The 25814-nt window shown below is 46.4% G+C and overlaps 1 protein-coding gene across 1 annotated transcript in view; it reads left to right on the top strand.

Moving 5' to 3' along the window:
• The window catches only part of LOC144128378 (ubiquitin-like modifier-activating enzyme 1), a 60077-nt gene that overhangs the window by 14707 nt on the left and 19556 nt on the right, over positions 1–25814 (top strand). The window contains exons 7-19 of the mRNA XM_077661741.1: positions 526–658; positions 812–909; positions 2447–2593; positions 3782–3952; positions 7428–7532; positions 7687–7767; positions 10115–10267; positions 14283–14448; positions 16964–17160; positions 20079–20143; positions 21527–21575; positions 22972–23118; positions 24430–24504. Coding sequence (XP_077517867.1) covers positions 526–658; positions 812–909; positions 2447–2593; positions 3782–3952; positions 7428–7532; positions 7687–7767; positions 10115–10267; positions 14283–14448; positions 16964–17160; positions 20079–20143; positions 21527–21575; positions 22972–23118; positions 24430–24504 — 1587 coding nt within the window. The remainder of the gene's footprint in view (positions 1–525; positions 659–811; positions 910–2446; positions 2594–3781; positions 3953–7427; positions 7533–7686; positions 7768–10114; positions 10268–14282; positions 14449–16963; positions 17161–20078; positions 20144–21526; positions 21576–22971; positions 23119–24429; positions 24505–25814) is intronic.

The raw sequence follows: 25814 nt of genomic DNA, 5'->3' as shown, positions 1-25814 counted from the left end.
CGCTTTTTGAGAGTCACTGACCTCTTAGAATTCTTGCAGAATAACGAATGCACCTATTTTTGTGACGTCGTATTTTTCACGCAGGATGCTGTGTTACGGCACACCAGAAAATTTTATATTTACCTCCAGCTGATAATTCTCCACAATTGGTGATCCTTTTGCGATGTGTCTTCTTTTTCCCCCCAAAAAATTATTTTTTCATTATGTTATTCATCGCTCAAATTACTGCCAGAAAATGTTCTTCCTTGACAAAATTATTATTCTTTCAATCTCTACCTGACCGCTTTCGCTGCGGGCACTCTGGGTTCGGGCTTTGCATGTTTGTTATCTGCATGTAGTTTATTCCTGCTTGTTGCCATTAATTCATTTTTTTTTTGCGCACTACACGAGTTGTGCGATTTCCCTTTGTGCTTACGAAAAGTTGTTGCTTGACGAAACTGCCCAAAAGGCAAAGTTCTGTGTCTCCCAACAGCCCTTCAAGGATATAAGAAATGAAGATAATACTGATCTCTGCCATTTCTGCAGGAAGAAAGAGGCATAGTGACCTGCCTTGACGAGATGATGCACGATTTCGAAGACGGCGACCTCGTGACCTTTTCTGAGGTCAAAGGCATGAAGGAAATCAACGAGAGCCCGCCTATGAAGATCAAGGTGTTGAGTGAGTGTCTGTACCGTTGGCTCCGGTACTTTATCATTGAGTCAAGAGGGCCACTTCTCGGTGCCGGATATCACTGACACTAATGAATTTCACACGAAAGTCCTGTTGTGCTGATTTAGTCTTGTACGGTTTTCTTTTCTGTTCACTAATCAGGTCCGCACTCATTCTCCGTGGGAGACACGACTCAGTTCAGCGACTATGCGATGGGCGGCGTGGCGACGCAAGTTAAGGTGCCAAAGGAGATATCTTTCGTGAGTACCTTGTTCGCTTCTGACAAGGCAGCTAAAGATAAGCAGAGATAAACGAGGAATTGTGGGTGCCCTGCAACAATTTTTCTACCTGATCAAATCCTCTTTTTCTTATCATTGCTTCAGAAGCTGCCGTGATGCCGACAGGTACTAATCCAATCTTTGCTCGTCATTTGAAACAAATGGCACCAGTGAGAGCTTTTCTTTCGCTATAGAAGACGAAGGAAGAAATATGAGCGTATCACTGAATAAGCATAGAAAGCGGATGCAGCCGTGAAACTCCAGTATTCTTGCAGCTGCAGAGCAGAGTTGCCACCAGTTCGTCTTTTCCACGAGGCTTTTTTGCGCATGTGCGCCTTTCCTCTGCCCTCTCCCGCGATCCGCTGACTCAAATGAAACTGCTAACCTGCACCGCGCATGCGCAGCTCGTTTTGGCAACAGGTGCAAGCAAGCGCACAGCTGCCAGTGCGCACGTATAGATGGCGCCTTGCGGCAGCGGATCCCACTTGCGAGGGCTGAGCTACAGTGCGTTTTCAATCAGTATTCAGTAGAGCAGACGAAATTTCGTGAACTCGTGGGCTTCCCAGACGACGCCACATCTTGTGAAAAAGGCGAAAAACCCTCTACTTACCGGAGCTCCCACAGGGGCCCATGTATTTTATTGAGGCTATCTTTTTCTCCATCCACTACTTCTGCTGCCTTAACCGTGGATTATCGGGATAACCTATACCCTACTTCTCATACGTAGCCATGTGCACAAAGTACGCTATAGTATACGTGCGACCCTGCAGTGTAGGCTTATAAGCAGATGGCGGCTATTTATCGCTATCCGGCCTCCTTGGACCTGGATTGTTACCTAGGTGAGCTTTAATTTCAGCCGTGTGAAATTGGTGCCGTGAAAAACTTGTTGAATTACGCATTGTTCGTCGGCTCTCTCTGCGTGCGCAGAAGTGGTGCCGCGATAATGTTTTTTTAAAATTCAATCGGAAAATGACCTTGGCGCAAAAAAATTCACATACAGAAAAGAGACGAGGAGATGACGAACAGGCGCAATGGCACCAGTCCGTGTTTTTCAAAGTATCAAGATGCTGAACCAACTAGCCCGGAAACATGCTTTACTAAGCTAAAATGCATTTGCATTCAACAGTGATGCGTAGCTGCCTAAGGAAGAGCTGCGTGAATTGCCAGCTGTCCATCTCGCCCGGGCTTAGTTTCTTTTTTTTTTTCGGAGCGCTAATAAGATGATGAAAACATGAAACTCCCGCAGCCACAGCAACCACATCACCAACTGAGGTTGTTGCAGGGCTTCTTTAGCATGGTCGGGATGAAACGACATTTTGGGGGACAAAATTCACAAAACATGGAGGGAATGGAGTCCCTGTTGCGCGGACAACATACCACAGTCCATTGTTGCTCTTTGAATTTCGTCATAGAATCCCGCGACAATGATGCTCTTTCGCTGGTACCATTCATCCTTGCGGTACGAGCGTGAGCCACGTGGCACAACCTTTAAGACCGGTGGTTTTCTTTCGCTTTTCAGAAACCTTTGAAGAAATCAATTACGCAACCCGAGTTTGTCATCTCTGACTTCGCTAAGATTGATCGACCAGCGCAGCTGCATTTGGGCTTCCTGGCTCTGCACGCTTTCCACCAGTGCCATTCCAGGCCGCCGTATCCTTGGAACAAGGTATGACGTTGCAATACCGCCATGAACAGAACATGATAGCTCAAATGCGAAGCGAAACTAAGCGTCGTATCCCTCTTTGCTCTCTTCCAAAGCGTCTGCGGAGCAAATGAGGGTCGGGTCGCTTCTGTATAGGGGGAATTCAGCAGAATGCGATGAACAACTACTCATCTCTGCATGGTGTGTCCCTATATTAGCAATCACCGTGCTCTTAGGATTTTGTTCCATCGATAAACATTTAATTTAAATATTCACTCGCTGCCTACCCTGACTGGTCACACTACGGGGATATGACGCTGGCTAGGAAATATCCTTTTCCCTAGTTTCTCGCTGCCGTCACTCAAAGGCTAGTTTTTGGAAGACATGTATCACTCGGGCTTTCACAATTGGCAGCCGCCGTCACGGGCCGCCTCAAGTCCTCGGATGCCTCAGGCAGGAAAAGGAATAGGTCCGACTGATTTATTGTCCTCAGGTGTCATTTTGAGAGAAAGCACACAATGCGCCTCGTTCATTGGAGCGGCTGGCGCCAGGGGAGTCGGAGTTGGCACAGTTGTTCCTCGGGTCTGCTGGTGGCTCGGTGACCAGCCGTACACAATGCTAGACAATGCTGGCTTACACAAGACATTGACCCTCCGAGTCGTGACAGTGCACCTGTACACCCTAAACTCGAATACGCCTACATGAGTGAGTAAGCAGTTATATGGCGCACACGTTGGGCGCTAGAGGGCAGTTTACACCCTTCTTACACCTTTCTGTTTAGAGTGTAGAGAGATGGCGTATTCCGGTGATGGCTGCTTTGGGGCGGCGGTGTCCCTTTTGCATGGTATACCCTACTTGAACTGTTCTGAGATGAAACCCCTTGCGATCAGTCCAAACGTAATGGCATGTGCATAAGGAGATAGGCCTAGGCACTCTTAGCGGCGTCCTCTCTCCCCCAGGCCCCCCCAGTAAATTGGCTGAATAGGACTGAGGACAGAATGTGCGCCCCTAGCCTTCCCTGTGTGTTACGTTTCTGGCGTTCGCGAAGACAGAGTTTCCAGAAAATATGTCATCCAGTCGAACCGCCTCTCTTACACAGCTACCCCCGAGTGCTCTTCCTCAATCGGTCTCCCATTTAACTGCGGATGAAACCGAAGCCTATCCGTTATTGTGCATGAAGCTGACGCTACGGGTGCTCTGGGTGTATCGCAGGACGACGCGGCAGAGGTCATTGTCCTGGCCAAGCAGAAGAACGCGACCATGGCGACACCCGTGCAGGAGGTGGACGAGAAGCTGATCAGACTGCTGTCGTACGTGTCCGCCGGCTCCTTGTGTCCCATGCAGGCGGTGATCGGAAGCATTGCCGCCCAGGAGGTCATGAAGGTGGGTCTTCAAAACTATAGCAACATTACATAGCGTGCATTCTTCGAGCCGTATTGGTCAACTGCCCACAGTGAACTTTATTGAAACGAACGCAGAAAAGCTCGCCACAAAAATGCCTAGTCCTCCAACTATATTTTTCACTGTCTCTCGTGTGTCTGCGACATCTTATCTAGCACGAATTAGCCCTGACTCTTCAAATGTTGGCGAAAGTCATTGTGTGCAAATCTATATATAGTTTGCTTTTCTGGGAGAAAACGCCGCCATCCGCGTTATCGTAGTATATTTTAGCCTAGAACTCCCGCCTTCGGCTTGTTATCAGTGGAAGTGTTGGCCCATTGAGTCCTGTGATTATCCTGGAATGTGCAGTCGATAACTTTCGGCCTGGCATATATGCCCACATCACCCAGCTTAGCCTAACACGTCACTTTCATACCATCATTAGTGTGGAAAGTCTGGGACGTAAGTGCAGCACGACACTGAAAACTCTAACCGTCCGCCGAACCTGTGCTGTAAAGGAAACTTGCTGATTGTGCGCGAATTGGCTTTTGTCACTATGCAGGTGATTAGAAACGTGTAGTTAGCGAATTGTTTTTCAGAGTGTTTTCATGCAGCCCACGTCCTGGCGCTGTCCGTTCAGATGTTATGAAAATAAGAAAAATATACACTTCAAATCTTCAAAAAAAAGCTTAGAATTTTGATTACACGACTTGAGGAAGTCCTGAGAATCTTGCAATCCTCGCATGCAATTTCAAACTCCTCTTCTGATCGGCTTCAGTACGCTTTCTATTTTGGCTTATTGAACAGATGTTTGAAATTTCCGGGAGCTTTATTTTTAACTGACCATCGAATCGACATCGCCCAATATAGCTGTGAGCATTGGTGGCGCACATATTTGTTGACCATTTAACTCCATTCTGGACCAATCTGAACCATGGTAATTTATGACTGCAGCACTGGGTGGAACCAATAACTACTGCTGGTGGCGCCTGCGGATCGCGCTTTAAGTCGCCTGTAGAAAATGTACGCCTTGGGTAAAAATATTCGGGGCCATAGGCTTTTCTGAGTATCCGTTCAGTGGGAAATCTACGGCGCCGCCGGAAGCTCCAACGCGCAAGAGAAGCAATGTTATATTCTTAAGATACTATCTGTAGGTTCAGTAGTTCCCTAAATGCCTTAATACGCATCTCAAAAGCAAGCTCTGACTACCGAGGATTTTTGCCCGAGGCTGCACGTCATAATCTGTGGAGTAAACGCACTCCTAGAACAAACCACTTTATGTGCTGCTATGCACTTTTTCTTCGGTGGCGCAGTGCTCCATACGGTTGTCTACATTGCCCGAACCACGCAGTAGGGAAAGCGCTGACTTCATCTTTGTAGAGCTGTAAAAGTTTACAGAAACTTTAAATTCCTGAAAAAAAGATAAAAAAACATTTTTCTCTTGAGTATTGGAAATACTAGGAAGGGACTCAAAACAAGAATATGGAGATAATTTAAATCTAGGTACGCCCGAAGTCTGACACCGAAAAGACATTTCATGATATCTGTGCCACTTCCTGGCGAGTGGTATGGATGAAGGATACTTTTCTCTGCACTCAGACTAGCGGTTTAACCTTTTCAATCCCGTAATTCCTTTTCCCCAGTGCAGGGTAGCCATCCGGAACGCTCCCCTGGTTAACATCCCTGCCATCCCTCTGCTTCCTTATCTTACCTTACCTTATCTTCAGGGCTGTGGTGAGGGAAAGGAGGCCGGTGCGGAGAAACAGCGGAAGGCGGAAGTACAGGGACAATCGGAGGGTCACCGGTTTTTCCTGTATACGACGGTGTTTCAGGGGTCCTGTCCGTGGTTAGTCTTTCCAGAAGCCAATCTAAAGCAGTTGTGAGATCCCTGAAGTTTTCAGCCAAATACTGACTCACCACAGAAAAGAAGGAAGCTGATAGACAATCTAATCAGTGCACTTTTTAACAAATTGCACAAAAGCGTCAGATAATACTAATGAGGCACTGACACAACCGATATGCGCCTGTGGAACAGCTTTACTGCTAAGAACCATACTGGATTGAAGCCTTGTGGTTTCGAAGCCTCGCATTCGAGCTGCCATCAATTGCGCTCGCTAAGCGAGCGACTCTTGGCGGCTGCATATGACAGTGATGAAGCCAAACAGAAGAAAAACTTCGCAGAAAATACAAACTCTGACGTAGTGTCTGCGCACGCTGCAATGCATGAGAGCATTGTGATGCTATCGCAGTTTTTTCTCAATCATCACCACGCTTGGCTGACATGAATCTTTTTTTTTCATAAATGAAAAATTACAAGTTCTGTAATGTTGCCTAGGCAACAAAGGGCTGCAACGTCTTGTTTTTCCTCGAGAAAGCAGATTTTTTTTAGGCGTAGATAAGTAGTAGCGAGGAAATAGCAGCTGTTTTAAGACTCCTGTTTAAAGATTTTCATCACAGGTACCGCATTATTAGGTTGAAGAGAACCCCACATATTGGTCGTTTAGGCCAATATGTGAGGGAAACATGATGTAATGGCTTAACCCAAAACTTTTACGAACTGAAACATAATAATAAATAAAGATTACTTTCTCCTGTTTCTGTTTCTTTAGGCGGCCGTCACGCAGTTTAAACGTTCAATAAAATAATAGCTCAGTACTTCATATTAAAGCTGGGCCATGTCAGTTGTTTTTTTTCCTGTTTTTCCACCCTTCAGGAACAAAACAAATGTTTTTTTCCTGTCAATTTTCGGTGTTTATTTTTTTTTTTGCACCTCCCGTCAATACATCGCTGAAAATGAAAGGCCCGGGATGCGGAACAATATCCTGGACACTGTACAAGAGCAACCTCGCGGCCTTCGATCTGCTACCTGAACGTGCTTCCTCTCTGGAACTTTTGATTTTATATCGTCAGCTATACAAGGCTTGCTGCGCGCCGTTCTCACAAAGGGACGTCATCGCACATCGGTCATGTTACCCACCATAATCGCTCACAACTCTTTATGCGACCCAAAGCGGCCGTTATTTTGTTGGTCACTTTAATGGGTGATGTGGCTTTCATGCGATCCATTAGAACCCTTTCACACGAACATGACTACCCCGACCACCTCACGCAGCATTACCTCTGAGCCATTGACAATGAAATTCATTTAAGCTACGTGAATAATAATAATTGGTTTTTTTGGGTAAAGGAAATGGCGCAGTATCTGTCTCATATATCGTTGGACACCTGAACCGCGCCGTAAGGGAAGGAATAAAGGAGGGAGTGAAAGAAGAAAGGAAGAGATAGGTGCCGTAGTGGAGGGCTCCGGAATAATTTCGACCACCTGGGGATTTTTAACGTGCACTGACATCGTACAGCACACGGGCGCCTTAGCGTTTTTCCTTCATAAAAACGCAGCCGCCGCGGCCGGGTTCGAGCCCGGGAACTCCGGATCTGTAGTCGAGGATTCTTCAATTCTGAGTCCCTTCTCCCTCCGCAGGCATGCAGCGGAAAGTTCACCCCGATCCAGCAGTGGTTCTACTTCGACGCCTTCGAGTGCCTTCCGCAATCGGGGGAGGTCTCGCAAGCTGCCGCCACGGATATGGTGAGCACCTCTAGGCCGCAGCATCTTCGAAAGAAACGTGTGCATGCTCCACGTACGTGTGATTTTCAACTTTACCCTTCTTTTTTTTCCTCCAGACGCAAGTACTTTGTAACGCCGGAGCTTTCTTTTGTTTAATTTTTCTTTGCACCTGCAGGATCGAACCAGGTATGCTGCCCAGGCCCGCGTCTTCGGTTCTGGAGTGCAGGAGAAGCTGGGGTCGCAGAAATATTTTGTTGTAAGATATATTACGTTGCTGAGACTTTTATGTCGACAGGTCGGAGAAGTCATTGACAGCTAACCTATAAAGTAGCTTTGACAGGATACTTTAGTCTCTGTCACATCTTGTGAGGCCTCCGGGGCTCACTTTGAGGCGCCACTGCCATTGAACGTCAACCATTTAGAGTAACGTGAAATATATTTCTCCTAGTATCTCCACATGCTGCGTAGTGTCAACAAACTAAATTGCCGAATAACTTCACGTGCCTGATTATATAACACAAGGTTTCAGTGCTTACTTAACTTTCACTGACGTAAACAGCGAACTAAAGAATTTCGTAGTAAGCGCACCTGTATTGAAAAGCTGTCGAACAAGTCATTCCACGTCCTGCATTTCGATATAAGTGGGTTTCAATGTATGTAACCCAGTAAACAGGTTCTCGTTAATGATAAAGCAGAAGCAACGAGAAACATCAATATTGCGGTCTGTCATCATCGTCACCATCATCATCACGTCTGATTACGCCCTCTGCTGGAAAAAGGTCTCCTATTAACCCCCAACTACCATTTTCATGCGCCATCCATTCCCATCCTATTCCAGAAAATCTGGAAAATTTTAATCTTCTTACCTGGCTTTCTGCCCCTCCCCCTCCTCCACCACCAAAATTTAATTTCAGTAGCCTTGTTTACATGAGCCCGACAGCGGCGGGTCGAGTAGGGACGCGCCAGATGTCGGGCTGACCAGCCCGACGCGACCGCGTTTATATGAACCGGTTTTCTGTCGGGCAGTGATCGCCGCTACCCCTAGCGTCGAGCAAGCAAACCACGCGCGGATGCTAGAAGAGTAGGAGGAGCGCCCAGGCTTGCGCAGCGCCGCCGAGTCAACCCACCCCCTGCAGTCGGGCTGGCCCAGCTCGACTCGACGGTCACTTAGCTCGACCTCCTAGCGTTTACATGAGCCCGAAAACCGGTTTTCTGCCCGACAGCCTACTTAACCCGACTTTTGTCGGGCTCATGTAAACCTCCGGGGTAAGACGATGTTGTGCTAGTCGGTTCATAGATTCAGCGATCATAAAACTGCGCGAAGACAAAGCGAGAAGAGACAAGAGGCGTCTGCGCTTTGTGTGTGCGTCTTTGTGTCTCTTCTAGTTATGTCTTCTTACTGCAGTTTTATAATGGCTGTATTTAATTTAACTTGATAATGATTTGATACCCCAGCACAGCACCGGTTTTCGGTTTTCTGCATTGCGTCTTTAGGCGACGGTAATTAGATAAGACTTTTCGGTAATACACTCGGCTGAGTCATGCCGGAAGTAGTTGAAAAAGGCTGTGGGGGTCTTCCTCCTGCCGTCATACCTTCTCAAACTTAGCTGGAGGGAAAAAAGGCCCCACCATGTATGCGAATTTCCCGTATATACCCGCGTAAGGGGCGGAATTTTTTTTAAATTCGGGTGTGAATTTTGAAGGTGCGGAATATGCCTAAGGGTAGACGCTTGGGCTTGTTGCTTCATTTCAAGGGTAAAAAATGTAGCGCGAGAAAACACACACACAGCGCTAATTTCTAACAAAGATTTATTTCGCAAACGAAGGGTGGTTTATATACCGACTTATCATACGCCATCAAACCATGCGCTAGCAAAGCGTATCAGCCAGCTATGCGAGGTTCTTTGACAATAGAGATACGAAACGGCTACTCACAAGTCATGTTACAACAGGGAAATCCATTCAGCTACAATGATTTCTCGTGTTAAATGTTTTTTTTTTGCACTTTTAAGAGCACAAATTTTTTGAGGAGCGGTATGCAATGACACACATTGTTACGACTGAATCCACGTTTTCTCCCCAAATAATAATAATAATTGGTTTTGGGTGGAAAGGAAATGGCGCAGTATCTGTCTCATATATCGTTGGACACCTGAACAGCGCCGTAAGGGAAGGGATAAAGGAGGGAGTGAAAGAAGAGAGGAACAAATAGGTCCGTAGTGGAGGGCTCCGGGATAATTTCGACCACCTGGGGATCTTTAACGTGCACTGACATCGCAGAGCACACGGGCGCCTTCGCGTTTTTCCTCCATAAAAACGCAGCCGCCGCGGTCGGGTTCGAACCCGGGAACTCCGGATCAGTAGTCGAGCGCCCTAACCACTGAGCCACCGCGGCGGGGCTTCTCCCCAAACGCGAAGCCAAAAACGTAACCACATATTCCCGGCGTTCCTGCTTCCCTCCAAGGGGACTGAACGATCGCAGTGCCACCTTTCCTTCTAAGAAATTTTGAGGAACTCTATGCCTGTCATTTACATGATGATGATGAAGATGGTGGCGGCGCTGGTGGATTTTCACCTCACTGCGAATATTCTGGATCGCTCAGGTGGGTGCTGGCGCAATAGGCTGCGAACTTCTCAAGAACTTCGCCATGATGGGCGTGGGTACGGACAATGGCTGTGTCCACGTCACGGACATGGACGTCATCGAGAGATCCAATCTCAACAGGCAGTTCCTGTTCCGACCTAGAGACGTTGGCGTGAGTAACTTCTCTCTGCCAGGACCTTTCGGTTGTCGGCTAGTTGATGCGCGATTGTTTTCGAAGACAAGGCACGTTCAATTTGCATCCCGTTCCCAGACCACGTCCTCTCACTACACTATTTCTCGCCATGTACCAAAACAGAAACGTCGGCGTTTATATAAAACAATGCACCATTGTATTCTGTGCTTGCTGTAATTACAAATCCATGTTATTGTGTGAAGTGAAGGTGTGCCGAGCTAATCTTCTGATGCGGGATCAAAGCAAAATAAAACCGACTTCCAAACTACTGGAGACGAGAAAGTTTTTAATTTGAAATCAGGACTCTAAAGGAACTAAAAAAATATGAAAGGTTGGTCTCGTAATCTGTTCTATTCATTCTTTTCACTCTGAGTGGCACTTCCGCTATCCACAGGCACGAAATTATGTAACAGCACACGCATAGTTACGATTACCGAAACTCCCACCAGACTCGCGCGCTATGGGAACAGCCAGTAAGCGCTCGCTGCCAGGCGCAGGATCTTAAAAAGAAAGTTTGGGCACAAAGCACACAAAGCAATGTACTGACTTTATCTGTATATAGTGAAATTAACTTAATGCGGTTACGTATATGTATTAAAACTTTTCGTTAAAGATGCAAAACATGTAACCAGTTACTCTCAATTCAATGTCTAGTTTGTCGTCCCTACAACGCACGGCGTTCCGCAAGAACAAGAGAAAAGAGAGACGATGGCTGTTGTTGGTGGTGGTAGTGGTTTTATAAAAAAATAATAGTAAAAAGGAAGGAAAATATTTTTGCTAGCCCCGGCATCTGCCATCGATACTGAAGCACCTGAGCTGGGGCAGCGGAAATAAAGGATAGCAGGCAGAATGGAGAAATGAAATGAAAGAGGTGAGGGTACAGGAAGAGAGGATATGGGGAGAGTGACAGAGTTCCGCCGATTCAGAACTGCGGACAGAGCCCGATGGCTGTTGAAGAGGCATGCTCCCGGATGTCATGCATCATGCACACAACACCCATTAAAGATTGTGAATGTTGGCCCTGTTTTTATGGTCTGTGTGAGAGAGGAATAGGCAACCATTTAACGGGCAGACTTCGCTGAAGACACCGCTACAGAATGTTTTTAGCGCCTGGTTTTTAGATTAGTTGGTCGTGTTGTGAGTAGTTAACTTGGTTTGCCCACAATTATTTGTCAGTAGACGCGCATGTGCGCGAACACAAGGGCTATATTTAGTTCGAAACCTATTTTAGAATTCCAAGTATGCTATGCACTCGCTTATTCGCACATCTTGCTCGCGCACTAGAGTACGAGCCATTTACCGCTTGTCGCTCGCTCGACATTGACGATGTCCGGCTCAATCTCACGTCGACACGCACGCACTTTGAAGAGTGTCACACAAACACAGAAAACACACGGACTCGCATGGAAACCCGCACAAGTGCTGGAACTTTTCCAGGGCTCTTCAGGAAAGATGGGTCCCGGGACGCCTTGACTAGTCCACTGGAATCGGACACTTAGCTGCAAGGGCAAACGCGCCCTCCACCGAAAAGTAGCCCTCCCGAGTTCCGAATGAAAGGCGCCTGCTACTTTCGGCCGTTAAAAATTCCTCAGGCCAATGAAAACGAACGAATGATAACAAAGCTCGCGCTTACTCAAGGGGCAAGAAGAGAATGGTGGTGCTCAGCCGGCGCCCAGATTTCACCCGGGGCGAAGAATGAGACAGAGTCGCAAGTTTAACAGAATAAAAATTTATCCAGCGTGAAAATGGCCATTCACATAATTACTCTTCCTTCCTAAATACGCATGCAGGGAGTTGAAGATGGAAGTACTATCACAAGGTAGAGATCTTCAACGCTGTAAGCTATATAATATAATAGAGGTTTCAGCCGTCGCTAACGTTTTCCTCCTGCGTGTTGTTCGAAAGGGCGTCCTGGAGACCTCTTTTATGCATTAGGATTGCGCCCTTTCTTGTGATTTTGTTTTCTTCGTACTTGATACCAGCTACCTTAATAGTGCTGCTACGGCAACTGGAAGCATAATGGCCTATAGCTCGTAGCGCAGGTAGCATTCCAGGAGCGTCACAGCTTCCTGTGTCGCGAATATTGGGGACACCCAGATCATACGGACTCGCCAACATACCCAGCAATTCTTGACAAAACCATTTTTCCGCGGGAAGCATTTTATGACCGCAATTTCACTAAACAATTTTATCTACAGATCACCCTACGGCAGTCTTGAATTTTTTTCTATTGACGTTTTTGCTATCGTTCAAAAACGTTCATCATTCGTTTTCTATGGAAGTCGCAACTGTTAGATGTGACCGATGGATTTTGGTGCATATCAGAAAAATGGACCATTACCTTCAATATTACCGTAAATGTACCTTAAAAGTTTGCAATTTTCAATATTTTTGTCCGAAATTGCTGGACGTGAGCTTGTTCCTTCATGAACCTCCAGAGTCGAGTGAGGGAATGCCATCAATTCATTTGTGGTCATGTGTGGCAGAGTGAATGGCAATACGCAGTACCACCTCAGAGAAAATACACATACAGCAAGCTACTTGTAGAAAAGCAGCTTACAACAGCAGTAGGCTTACAAAGTACAGATGTGCACAGGAAATATTCGCTGATCACTGTGGCAGACCGTCTACGGGTTGCCACTGCAGTGTTCCTCCAGGAGACAGTGGCTTTCAGATGAGGGCGCGCTTCCCGCTGGTTCGACAATCTGAACGGAAGGCTTGGCCAATGTGTGGCGCGGCTGTTGTACGTTCCCTAGAGTCACTGAAAAATTTTCTAGTGACTCTAACGCTCCCGATCACGACGGTGCGCCGAACGTGGATCACCTTTTTGTTGCGATCATTCGTCCAGACATGCCGCAGCAGCCGCTCCCAGAGTAGACTCGCCCCATAAATCTGTGCGCCTCACTCGAGCTGCGTAGTGTTTGAGCACGGACCAGCTACAATACAGTTCAGGACATCGTCTACCCGAGTGGAAACCAGACATGCAGAAGGGAGGCGGCACGTCTTCTTTTAACATTCCTGCAGGACACTGATCTTGTTTCTAAAGGGTGACAACAGGAACGGACTATGGCCTACTGTGATTGAATGAGTGCGTAGTGTGTCTTCTGGAGTGGACTACGTTACACTGTGAGTGAATGTGCGTATGGATTGTAGCACTGCAATGGCCTATGTTCTACTGTGACTGAATATGTGCATATATGGTGACTTCTGGAGTGAACTGTGATGTGGACTGTGTGGATTGATTGTGTGCACAGATGGTGACTGCGGGAGAGAATGTGTGCTATTATAAGAGACTGTGCGCATAGCGGGGTATATGCGACAGGCTTTAGGACATTATTAATGTAGAAGGGACGCTACGGTGGAGCAATTGACGGCAGATAAAGCAAGGCTGACCCCACCTGTAGCATTCAACACCTCAACTCAACTCAACAACTCAACTCACGGACCAGCTAGCGGCGACGTAACGACCAATGAACGGCAAGAGAACAAAGCTGCTTTTTAACTGCTGTGTCGACTACGCAGAGCTACGCATTCTTGTCGGTAAATCGGAACAGCTCGCGAGACACACCCAGGACGTTCAATAGCACCGGCAGCACGCTTCCATTTCAAGGCCCCCTGTCGCTTTCACGTGCTCGGATTTGTCGATTCTACGCATTGCCATACTTGTTTTGGTTTTCTTTCATCCAGGGTGTCCAACTCTTTCCTTTCAACACAGCAGCAGTCTACATAATCCTGAGTGCTTCACCACCCGTCTGGTTCTTCTGGTAGTCCAAGAAACACACTCTCTCTGCGGGCCTTTCGGTTCTCGCGCAATTTGCTCAGACCGTAGAAGAAAATACTTCCGCGATAGAGATGCCGTAACTACTACTTCGCCAATAAAGCTATCTCTCTGTCCCAGTAAATTTTGAATAAATTATTTACTGAATAAGTTACAGCTCAATGTTTGTCCTGAACACCATTGGAAGTTATATTGATCGATTGGTCTCCTCTGCAGCTCATGAAGTCCTTCACAGCTGCCAACGCAGTGGTGGAAATGAACTCCCAAATAAACATCGAGGCGTACGAAGACCGAGTAGGGCCCGAAACAGAGAGCGTATACACGGACGACTTCTTCGAGTCGCTGGATGGGGTGGCCAACGGTCTGGACAACGTCGATTCACGTGAGTGCAGTTTACTGCAACTATAGCTTGAAAGCCTCGAAACGTCGCACGAAGTCCACTAGATAACGGCGCGTACGATTAGCCTAGGTTTTGTTCATATCATCACTGCTGTCAACGTGCGTTTTTCCATGAAATGTCCTTGCACTCTTATTAGTATATACTTCGTTGTGTTGTCATGTTATATTCCTACGTATTCAAGTTTGTGGTCAGCAAGTTAGCATTCTATGTAATATGTTTTTATTTACTTACACGTAATCTGTATTGGTTAACGTGCTGCGCTTTAGTTTACTGTTTCTCCCGTTACATGTTGCGCAAGAAACAGATATATGCAAGATCAAGTTTCCCGCTCTATCAAAGGAGCAGTGAAGACAACTCCATTCAAACTTTTTTTAGAGCGGACGCTGTTATGAGGAGCCCTCCCCGTCCAATATTGGCGGTCTACGCGCCAACGTCTGGTCTCGCGCCTAACGAGTGACCGGACACGTATTCAAGGTCATGTGCCGTCACATGACTGTCGGAGTTTTCTGGACGTATGACGGGTCCCCTCCCTCTAACGGCTGCGAACAAAAAGCCCGCAAGATGGTCTGTAAGGCGAATTTCAGCGGCAGCTTCACTGGCACACACTCAAACTTAGCGCCTAAGTCGCGTTACCTCGATGTTGGCGGCCTTTACCGTCGTTCGCAATGCTCTAGCGCCTGGCATGGTTTGGCGTTAACGGCACGGAGCGTTGGTCTCTAGCTCCGGGACCATGTTAGTGGGGCTGCTGGTTAATCTTCAGCCGCCGCAATCACACGGCGCATCATGGTCTTGGACCGTTAACGTCATTCTAACCCACGGGTTAAACCATTCGTGCAAGTTCGAGAGAGGCGGTACATCTGAATCTTGTGTTCGCACTCTTTTGCTTGCAGCCTCGGATGCAAGTACTGCTGGATGTTAGCGGGATCGGCGCTTCCGCTCACGGTGTCGTGCCAGTCGCAAAGCTTCAGCGTCAGCAGTGTGCGGTATATCCATAGCATCTGAGGCACTGAGCGTCACTCTCTGGGATTAGTATTGCTCAAAGGGCTTAATCTTTCTACTCACACTGAAAGACTTGCCGGAGACCAACCGCTTGCTTCAAAGTGAAACACAGAGAAGATCTCGTGCTCGCAGGCGGCGACCAATGGCCAGCGCCTTTCCTCCGCAGAGCAGTGTCGAAAACGTTCGCGCTTGCAGGCTTCCCGCTGCTATCAATGAACAGTGGCTTCCTCGCTTCACTTCTCGCTCTCTCTCCCTTCTCCTTCCCTCTTCTTACCCGCGTGCTGTGCGATGACAGTGCACGTTAAAGATCCCCAGGTGGTTGAAAAATGGTGAAGCGGAGTGAAATAAACGTTATTGAGGAGGAAGGGCGGGGGGTACTTCGGGGACCGCTGGCTGTTGCTCAGATGCCATGTAGACTTCTGGCTCGGCCGGCCCACTCGATGACCTTGACTTGCGTGCCCCAGTCCTTGGTGGACCTTAGCAGATACCAGGCTTCCTGTGAGGGATTTCAAAGGATGTCCTCGGGAGGTTATGGTGTCTACAGGCTCGTATTATATGGCTTAAGTTCTTTACCTCCCCCCCCCCCCCCGAAAAGCGGCAGAGAAGATTTATTCCGTCAATAAATTCAACAAAATAGTTCGGATTAGGGTAAGTGTCTGTATTTGCCTCCAGGGTATACCTGTTGGTACTTGTCTCCAGGGTATACCGTTCAGTAATTTATGTGATGGTAAAGCCCTCCACTATGGCACCTTCTCCTGTCTTAGTTCTTTCATTCCCGCCTTGGTCTCTTCCTTCACGACGGCGTTGAGGTGCGCACCAAGAATTGAGACAGTTCCTGCCCCTTTCACTTCCTAAAAAAATCAATTTTAATGTCAGTGTGCTTTGCAGTAGCGCAGGTGGATAAAATTATTTCGGATATCTCCACAACGTCGCCTCTTTGTCTCCTTTCTTTCACTTCCTCCTTCACCTTTTCCTTCACGGCGTGGTTGAAGTGTCCACACACAAGTGAGATTTGCTGCGCCCTTTCCTTTTCCTCATAATCAGTTTTTTAAGTGAGCTGAGTCATATATGCAGACTAATGACGTGGCGTAGATAGACAATATGTTAATCCCCCTCTCTTTAAACGATTTCAGTTCAGCAATTTACGGGATTAGCATGTCCTGTTTCTTCGCGGAGCTAGGGAGTCTTAAACTGGTTCAAAAGCTTGAGCAAAAACCCCGATTTGCGGGTAATCAGTGGCGAAATTGTAAAATTAAAGTGCGTGAATCAAAAGCATGTTTCCAATGGTACCTAAGTTCGAACGTATTTCTTTAAACTCCAAGGAATATACTGAAATCTATGCAGCGATTTCCTAACTGAAGGAGTAGTAATAAATGCATATGTAAATGTCCAGCTTCAATCACCTGAGTGTAAAGATAGCTGTTGGAGAATCTTCCCTCAGCGCTCGTACGGCGAGTACCGCTGCCGCCTGAAGCATGCGGCGCCGCCACGTGCGCAGGTCAGTACGTCGACCGCAAGTGTGTGTACTTCCGCAAGCCGCTCCTGGAGTGCGGCACGACGGGCACCAAGGGAAACGTGCAGGTTGTGGTGCCGCACTTGACCGAGTCGTACTCTTCATCCCAGGACCCACCCGAGAAGTCCATACCCGTGTGCACCATCAGGCACTTCCCCAACAGGATCGAGCACACCCTCGAGGTGAGTGGGCGCGCAGCTGCGACGCTCGTGGCTTACCATCGCGAAGTGCAAGGTCAAGGAGACGATGACGAGGATGGATTTTTATGGCGCAAGGGCATCTGTGGCCAAAGAGCTCCATGACACAAGGTTTTTTCTTCTACTCAAGGTGGGGTCAAAGACCCATTTCCAAAGCATTTCACCATAAATAAGCCGAGCACCAGACCAGGGACAGCTTGTACCCATTGTATCACCGGTGGGTACCCGGCGGCACTGGGGATCGAACCCCGCTCCTCGCGCGCATGCGAAAGTTCAAGAAGAAACGAGATTGGGCTTTGACCCTGCAAACCTTCCTCTTGCACTTCTCATGCGCCTCTAGCCACCCATCTTGAGCTCGCCGTGCGATCACAAGTACTAGTTCACAAGCCAGGAATTGCGGGCAAGCTAATCGGCTGAGGTCAGTGATGTTCTTGAGGTTACAAAGTTTTAGGACAGCGTTGCGCAAACATTGCATCCTCTAGACCAAGACGACATTTTGGCGTTCCTAGCGATGTAGGACACCGCTTTCTTGCGTAGTAGCTCTAAAAGTTTAATGTGCAAAAGCTTGCGCCCTCTAGTGTAGATTCAAGAGGTCGCAAACTTTTCCTGTGCAAGGAATGTTTTGTGTACGCTGACTTTCGTGCGTTGTGCGTTGTGCGTTGTGTGCATTCAGAATAACCCGCAAGTTTTGTCTGGACGGCATTTTTCAGATTGGACCCCATCGACTACATTGCGATCGATTCTGTGCGAAAAACACATCTTTGCGCATAATTTCGACCACCTGGGGATCTTTAACGTGCACTGACATCGCACAGCACACGGGCGCCTTAGCGTTTTTCCCGACCGCGGCGGCTGCGTTTTTATGAAGGAAAAACGCTAAGGCGCCCGTGTGCTGTGCGATGTCAGTGCACGTTAAAGATCCCCAGGTGGTCGAAATTATTCCGGAGCCCTCCACTACGGCACCTCTTCTTCCTTTCTTCTTTCACTCCCTTTTTATCCCTTCTCTTACGGCGCGGTTCAGGTGTCCAACGATATATGAGACAGATACTGCGCCATTTCCTTTCCCCAAGAACCAATTATATTATTATATATTGTCTAAAAACACTGCGCATGATGAGATGTCATTTTGAAGTTGATGTCAAATGTTTTTGAAGCTTTAGCGACGCCTATCAGGTAGAGAATTTCCCGAGTATACTACGTTGTAAGACAGCTCAAAAGTATATCTGTAGAAAAAATATTTCTACCAATAAAAGTATGACTCTGAATCCTGAAGTAAAGTAAACATTACACATCAAAAATATTTCAATGTTGTTTTAGTCAGAGTTCTGAAGTTTCGGCATATATGCGTTAAGGAAAGAAGCGGCGCTAAAAATGAGGACGTGACAAGGCTACCCAGCCCCATGTAATCTTGCCATGTTCGTTTTAAGCGCTGTCTCTCTCCCTTGACAGCCCCCCCCCCCCCGACTGCACGGTGACGGTCACCTGCCCTTGGTGTATACCGAACGGGTCAAGGCGCTCCTTTTAGCACACTGGTTGCATGCAGTTTGCCTACGCGTAACGTTGCAAAAACTTCATCAGTCTATTACTTTAGTTTTTCAGGTCCATTAAAAAAAATGTTTTCGCGAATTTTAACAGGATATAATAACGTACGCCAATGTATATTGTAAGGCTAGCACTTTCTCGCAATATCACAACAAAGTGGCACGCGAAGTATACATATTGTCACGAGGTGGTGACGGGAACTCCGCCGGGGTCACGTAGCACCGACTGGGGTCCGGTCATGAGGAAGGCACAGAGCAGGTCGTAAGAGAATACTTCAATAGGCTGGCTTACGCCCACTAAGAACAGCTCTGAAAACTCAGCGGCGGCGACAGCAGCGAACGTGCTCGGCGGTCGTCGACTAACAGAATGCCCGCCGCTCTTAGCCGTGCTCGATTTTAAAGGCGGCAAGGAAAGTTCCAGAACATAGTAGGCACACTTGCGCGAGGCTAGGAAAAATCGAGATAACTCTGGTCGCGTCTCGCGTCCCAGAAAATTGATAATGCGGCGTGCCTGCCGCGATAAGAAGATCAGATAAAAAGCAAGCTTCGCGGCAATATAAAAAAGGCTTCTATTTTTCCCTGCACAGGGTGTGGTTAACACGAAATAAATTCACCACGAAAGATGGGGTTCCTCCGTTACGTGCACGGGACGTCAGAGTCGAAATATAACACGTGGTACAGAGTAGCGGTTTATGCGAGAGATAACGGTGATGATGAATTTTAATGGTGCAAGGGCAGCTTTGGCCAAAGTACTCCATGGCACAAGGTGTTTTTCGATTACACCCCCCACCCCAAGGTGGGATCAAATATTTACTTTCAAAAATTTCACATCAGAGAAGCCCAGCACCAGGAGAGGGGAAAGCTTGCGTCTATTAAAGGCCTACGGGTACCCGGCGGCATTGGGGATCAAACTCGGCACTTTTCACATATCAGGCGGAGGCTCAAATCACTAGGCCAACTCTGCGTCATGATGGAAGAGATTACGAGACGTAACCGTTAGCATTCGTAACGTAACCGTAACGCAACTGCTCTAGCAACAAAACCATAGTTTAATTTCAACAAAAATTAATCTTTTTTTGTTGGCTGGTGAGAAAATATTCTATGCAGCTGGGATCTTATCAAAGCTGAATTTCTGGCGCCCTAAGCACTGTATCATCGGTCAAAAAGAAAAAAAAAGCATACAGTACCAGGCTTTGGGAATAAAGAGGGAGTGGTACGTGTGATCCCGAACTACCCCGCAGTTTTTTCACGGGAGCGTTTGCCTTGCGGGAAAGCTAACAGAGACGCTTCTAGACAAAAAACCGGCCGCCTGTGGCAGATAGAGCATTCTCACGAATTCTCATGAAGTGAATCTCTTTACAGTGGGCCCGCGACGAGTTTGAAGGTCTGTTCAAGCAAAGTGCCGAGAACTCTGTCCACTATCTCACGTGAGTACACTGCTGTTGGTCTTCAGCCCTACCACAGCGGCCCTTTCCTGATAAAAAAACTTAAATAAATACAACCCCCTTGATCCAGCTTCATGGTGTACATGGTAATAACTGCTCTTATAGTCGCACACAAGCGGTATTGTAAGCCTAGATTTGTATTTGCAGGTGTTTTCCGCGAATACCTTAAGGAGCGCGCTCTTTCTCGTGATATAGAAAGGACCTTCTCTTCGTGTAGCTCTACAGAGTTTTTACTAAAGCCGCCGCGATGGCTCAGTGGTTATGGCGCTCAGCTGCTGACCCGAAAGACCGGGTGCGATCCTGGCCGCGGCGGTCGAATTTCGATGGAGGCGAAAGTCTAGGGGCCCGTCTACCGTGCGATGTCAGTGCGCGTTGAAGAACCCCAGGCGGTCGAAATTTCCGGAGCTCTCCACTACGGTGTCCCTCACAGCCTGAGTCGCTTTGGGACGTTAAACGCCCATCAATCAAACCAAACTTGCTTTTACTTGCGTGTTTGTGTTGTGTTAGTCTGTATGTGTTCTCCTTTCTGCAGTGAGTAAATACCCCCTTCGCTTCTCTTCTCTAACCTCTCTCCTCTTTCTCCGTCTTTTCCTTCTCACTGCTTACTCTGCGTAGTATTTTTCTGCGTTATATTTCCGCATTTCCGTATATTGAGTTCTTTTACCCGCCCAATGCTGTCTCGTGTATGAAGGGGCCACTCTGCAGCGCTCCTGAGGTCAATGACCTTTCATGGTTGCTCCCACAGAGCTGCGGGCCATAGAGTGACTCAATAGAGAAGTGATGGTGGCGTGACACGTTTATTAAGACAGCCTTTATGTTAGGCACAGGTCCTGGGCCATTGGGACGAGGGCGGGTTGCAGGGACAAGTCCCAGGAGGCGAGCCAGATGAGAGTGCGTGGAAAGAACTATGTAAGGCAGTGTTCTAATCTGCGTATGTTTGTGAATATTTCCAGCACTAGGGTGTGGAAGTGTACCTGCAAAATAAAATTTTGATGGTGCAAGAGAGAAGAGGCAGTAAAAAATTGAACGCACATTATAAACCGCAACAATATAAATTTAGTTTTGTATCAACACTGTTAAACGCAGTAAAGTTTAACATAAATTTAAAACCTACCATTATGAAGAAAAAAAATTCACCACATGCACAAAGTGGAGTGAAAAAGGCCGGTTTTAACGGCTGTTTTAAATGGCGGCCTTTAAGACAGCGGAAAATGGATTTAATTTCTGTGATAAAACTTCATAGCTCTTTTCATCGGCTTGTGAATCACGTGATGTGAGGAATGTCGAATGAACGGGGGCACTGTCTGTGTAATTGTAAACCAGGCGCTTAACGAACTGGCGCCCTCTATCGCTGGCCTTTCGCAGAGATCCCAAATACCGCGACGTGATGCTCTCACAGCCAAAGAACCAAGCAGTAAGCACGCTTGCATTTCTTTACTCATGCTCATTCACTGACCGTTTAAGTTACTTTATTGAGCTCCAATAATGGCCAAGTGCGGTACCGCTGCAAAAGCGGAAAGTTTTGTGCTTACCGTAACTGACTGCCATATCTGCCGTGCCTTCCGTTCCGCACTGAGAAAACATAGTGTTGTGAATGCAACATAGAAGAAGCAAGAAGCAAGCATAACGTCACGAATACTAGGCGATAGAAGCGATCAGATTTCTTGCGGCGCACGATGACCCAATATTTAAAATAGCCGGCACCTCACATCCTACTACACATTCGTACAATGTCATGAAAATTTGTGAGCATCGAATCCTAGAATTACACCCGCAAGATTGCGATGCTGTGTGCAGCATCTATATATTCACGTTGTACGAGCGAAGTAGAAAACAGCAAATAAGGCCGCGTATTGACGGCGATAAAGAAAGACCGCGCAGAAACCACTGAGTTCCAGCATGCGTCCTAAAGCAAACACTGACGAGTACAAGTCTTTAAAATAAATGAGCGCACCGAGGAACCTATTGCACTTACTCGGTGACTTCTTTGATAAGACTCCAAGTAGCTCAGGAACTTGAAAATAGTGTCGCGCGTTGTATGCATGTCGCAATTGCTAAATTGGAAAAACGTAAAGCAAGCGTAAGCGAGGAGCTATTTGTTGCACTCGCGTTCGACAAGAAAACCTCGGCGCATTCCTAGCACGTGTGAGGCCGTTGAACCGGCGTGGCTGCCATGCTCAATTCTGGACAAAAGCATTTTTGAGCGGGAAGCCGCTTATGAACACAATTTTTTTCATATAATGTAAGCTTTCACTATAACAACCAACATATCCGCAGATCAACTGGCAGCAGCCTTGCAGTTTTTTTTATATTAACGTTCTCACTATCGTAAAAAGCGTTTCCTATTGGTTTTCCACGGAAGTCTTAACGGTTTGATGCGATCGATGGAAACACTTTTAAAAGAAAGATTTTGCTAAATACCAGAAGAACGGACTATTACTTTCAATATTTGCATAACACTGTCTTACAATTTTCAAATTTGTAAAATTTTCGTCCCAGAATGTTGGACATGAAGGGTTTGTTGTGCGGAGATTGTCACTCTCGCGAAATGACACCATCGCGTGATATGTCACATGAACACATCACGTGATGACAAAACCAAGTATTTAAACCATATTACCTACCAAAATTAACAGTTCACATGTGACCGATTATTTGTCACTGCATCCAACAACCTACTAATCCCTTTACACATGATGTGCTCTTTCTTACACACATATGACCTTACTGAAACTAAAATTACGCAAACTGACCTCCACAACTTAGATAGCCGCGCGGTCTTCAGGCTCGGCTCTCGGCACCTCTCGCAGGTTGTCGCACTGGAAGAGGTGCGAAAGATTCTGGTAACGGAAAGGTGCATCGTGTTCGACGATTGCGTCGATTGGGCTCGTCTGCGCTTCGAAGATCAATTCAACACCCAGATACAGCAGTTGCTCCGCACCTATCCCGAGAACCACGTGAGTCACTTTTCGAGGTCACTGACCTGTCACCGCTTAATGCGAAAATCTAGGCACTGCAAAAAGAACCGCTGAAAGCAAGCATTCCGGCTAAAAAAAAAAGTGCACAAAACCTAGAAATGTGCATCGCGAATCATGCTATTTTACAGTTTAGACGAAGTGAAGATATTGTCAACCAAGAACTCAATAAAGGTGATATCTTGATATTGCTAGTATAGAAGGCGTGCTTTGTCAGATTCATTTTAGCGTGATTTTAGCACCTGCCACTGCAGGGCAGTGACGCATCACTTAAGCGCTGCACCACTGCGCCAGCAGTCGTATGAGTACTACCAGGAATCAATGAAAGTAAAGTTGAGAATGACCAATTCCGCATATATGCGCATTAACCCGTTAACGCTGTGGCGTCATACCTTTAGGCGGAGCTTCGGCGTCTCCTCCAGTTTTCTCCTCTCCTCGGGAGGATATTGTGATATGGCCATATACTGTACTATGCTGTACTATACTATACTATACTATACTATACTATACTATACTATACTATACTATACTATACTATACTATACTATACTGCACTGTACTGTACTATGTATATACTATACTGTACTGTACTATACTATACTGCACTATATTATACTATACTGTGCTATACTATACTATACTGTGCTATGCTATACTGCACTGTACTGTACTGTACTGTACTATACTACACTACACTATATTATACTATGCTACACTATATTGTACTGTACTATACTATACTATACTATACTATTCTACACTATACTATACTATATATAATATACTATACACTATACTGTACTGTACTATACTATACTATACTACACTATACTATACTATACTATACTATACTGTACTGTACTATACTATACTGTACTGTACTATACTATACTATACTACGCTATACTATACTGTACTATAAGCCACCGCGGTGGCTCAGCGGTATGGTGCTCGGCTGCTGACCCCGTAAGAGGCGGGTTCGATCCCGGCCGTAGATCGAATCGAATCGCAAATATATTTTATTCTTATTCACAATTCCAAATATTCGCACTCAGTTCAGTAGATCGTAAAATGATTGTCGATTGACAATTACTGCTGTTTAGCATTAAAATGTTTGTCGCATGCTAGCAGTCTTTTGATTAAACCTCAATTGCTTAGTAGAACAGATTCGTTTAGCAGCTATTTGGGTTTGTTCGACACGATGACAAATTTCACATACTCGACTCATATTCGCTTGCATTACGGGGCAATTCGGAAAAAAAACTCCCTTACTTTCAACTGCCTTGTTTGCAGGTCACCTCTTCTGGCGCCCCATTTTGGTCTGGCCACAAGCGGTGCCCACACCCTATCCTGTTTGACCCGAATAGCGTAAGAAATCTACCCAGTGTGAAAGAGTTCTTGCACATCCGAGAAGCCACAGGTTTCCAGGGCCTGTGGCTTGGCGGACAGCTGGCTTGTGTGAGATTTGCCATGACCGGTGTTTTATATCTGAAACTTGGCTTCATGCCGACATTCCTGATAGCTGCGCCGTACCGCCTTCATACAAATGCTACAGGAGCATGCGTTTGATAGGTTTCTTCACTCTAAATTAATAACCAAAATGAAAGAAATAGGTATCCCTTCCCATATCGTCGATTGGGTTATGTCATATTTGCAAAATAGAAAACTATGTGGAAATTGATGGCAACTGCTCCCTTTTCCAAGATGTTCTTGGGGCCTGTTTTCTTTAATATTTATATTAACGACCTGTTAGGTGTTCTCGAACTAAGCACGTCGGCCAGGTTATTCGCCGACGACTGCATTATTTTCATAAGCATTCATTATGTATCCGATCAACTTGTCCTAAATTCGAACTTGCAGCTTCTTGCAGACTGGTGTCACAAGTGGGATATGACAATTAATTATGACAAAACCGTTTATTTTTGTGCTTCGAATAAGATCAACAAAATGAAATTTACATATGACATTGAGGACAACATAATTAGTGAAGTGGAAAATTACAGATACCTGGGAGTGATTTAACATCTGATCTTAAATGATCATCCCATATCTCCAACATCTGCTCCTCTGCAAGGAAAAAGCTAGGCTTCTTAAAACATAAATTAGGCAATTCTTCAAGCGTACTTAGGCTTCAAGCGTGCAAATCAATTGTTAGACCTACTCTTGAATACGCCAGCATAGTATGGGACCCACACGCCACAATCAACGTAGAAAAATTATAAAAAAAAAACATATATCAGCAGTAAGGTTCATATATAATCGGTATAAGCGAAGGGACTCTCCGTCCGCCATTCTACATCAGGCAGCCATTTAACCACCGGCTGGTTGTAGAAAGGCTGCCCGGCTGCGTTTTTTTCCCGCCTTGTAGTTTCAAAAACTAGCCACTCAGCCACAGGAGTACTTGGAAAGGGACACAACCAGACCTTCACGACATAAACATAGTAATATTGGCATCAAGCCAATATTTGCTTGCACGAATTTCTACAAATATTCATTTTTCCCGAAAACAATATCCGGCTAGAATTCCTTGCTTCATGATTCACCTCTCCTTTCTTCAACCTTTTGAGAACCTATATATCTGACTGTATGGATAGAAATGATGATTATCTATTAACAGTGCATAGTGCGCTTCTTTGTCTTTACGTGCCTGTGTTTGGGGTATGTACTCTCACAAAGTG

The sequence above is a fragment of the Amblyomma americanum genome, chromosome 4, assembly GCF_052857255.1.
Source record: "Amblyomma americanum isolate KBUSLIRL-KWMA chromosome 4, ASM5285725v1, whole genome shotgun sequence".
In the NCBI taxonomy this organism is placed as follows: domain Eukaryota; kingdom Metazoa; phylum Arthropoda; class Arachnida; order Ixodida; family Ixodidae; genus Amblyomma; species Amblyomma americanum.
The sequence above is the reverse complement of the archived record's forward strand: the minus strand, read 5'-3'. Positions and strand labels throughout refer to the sequence as shown.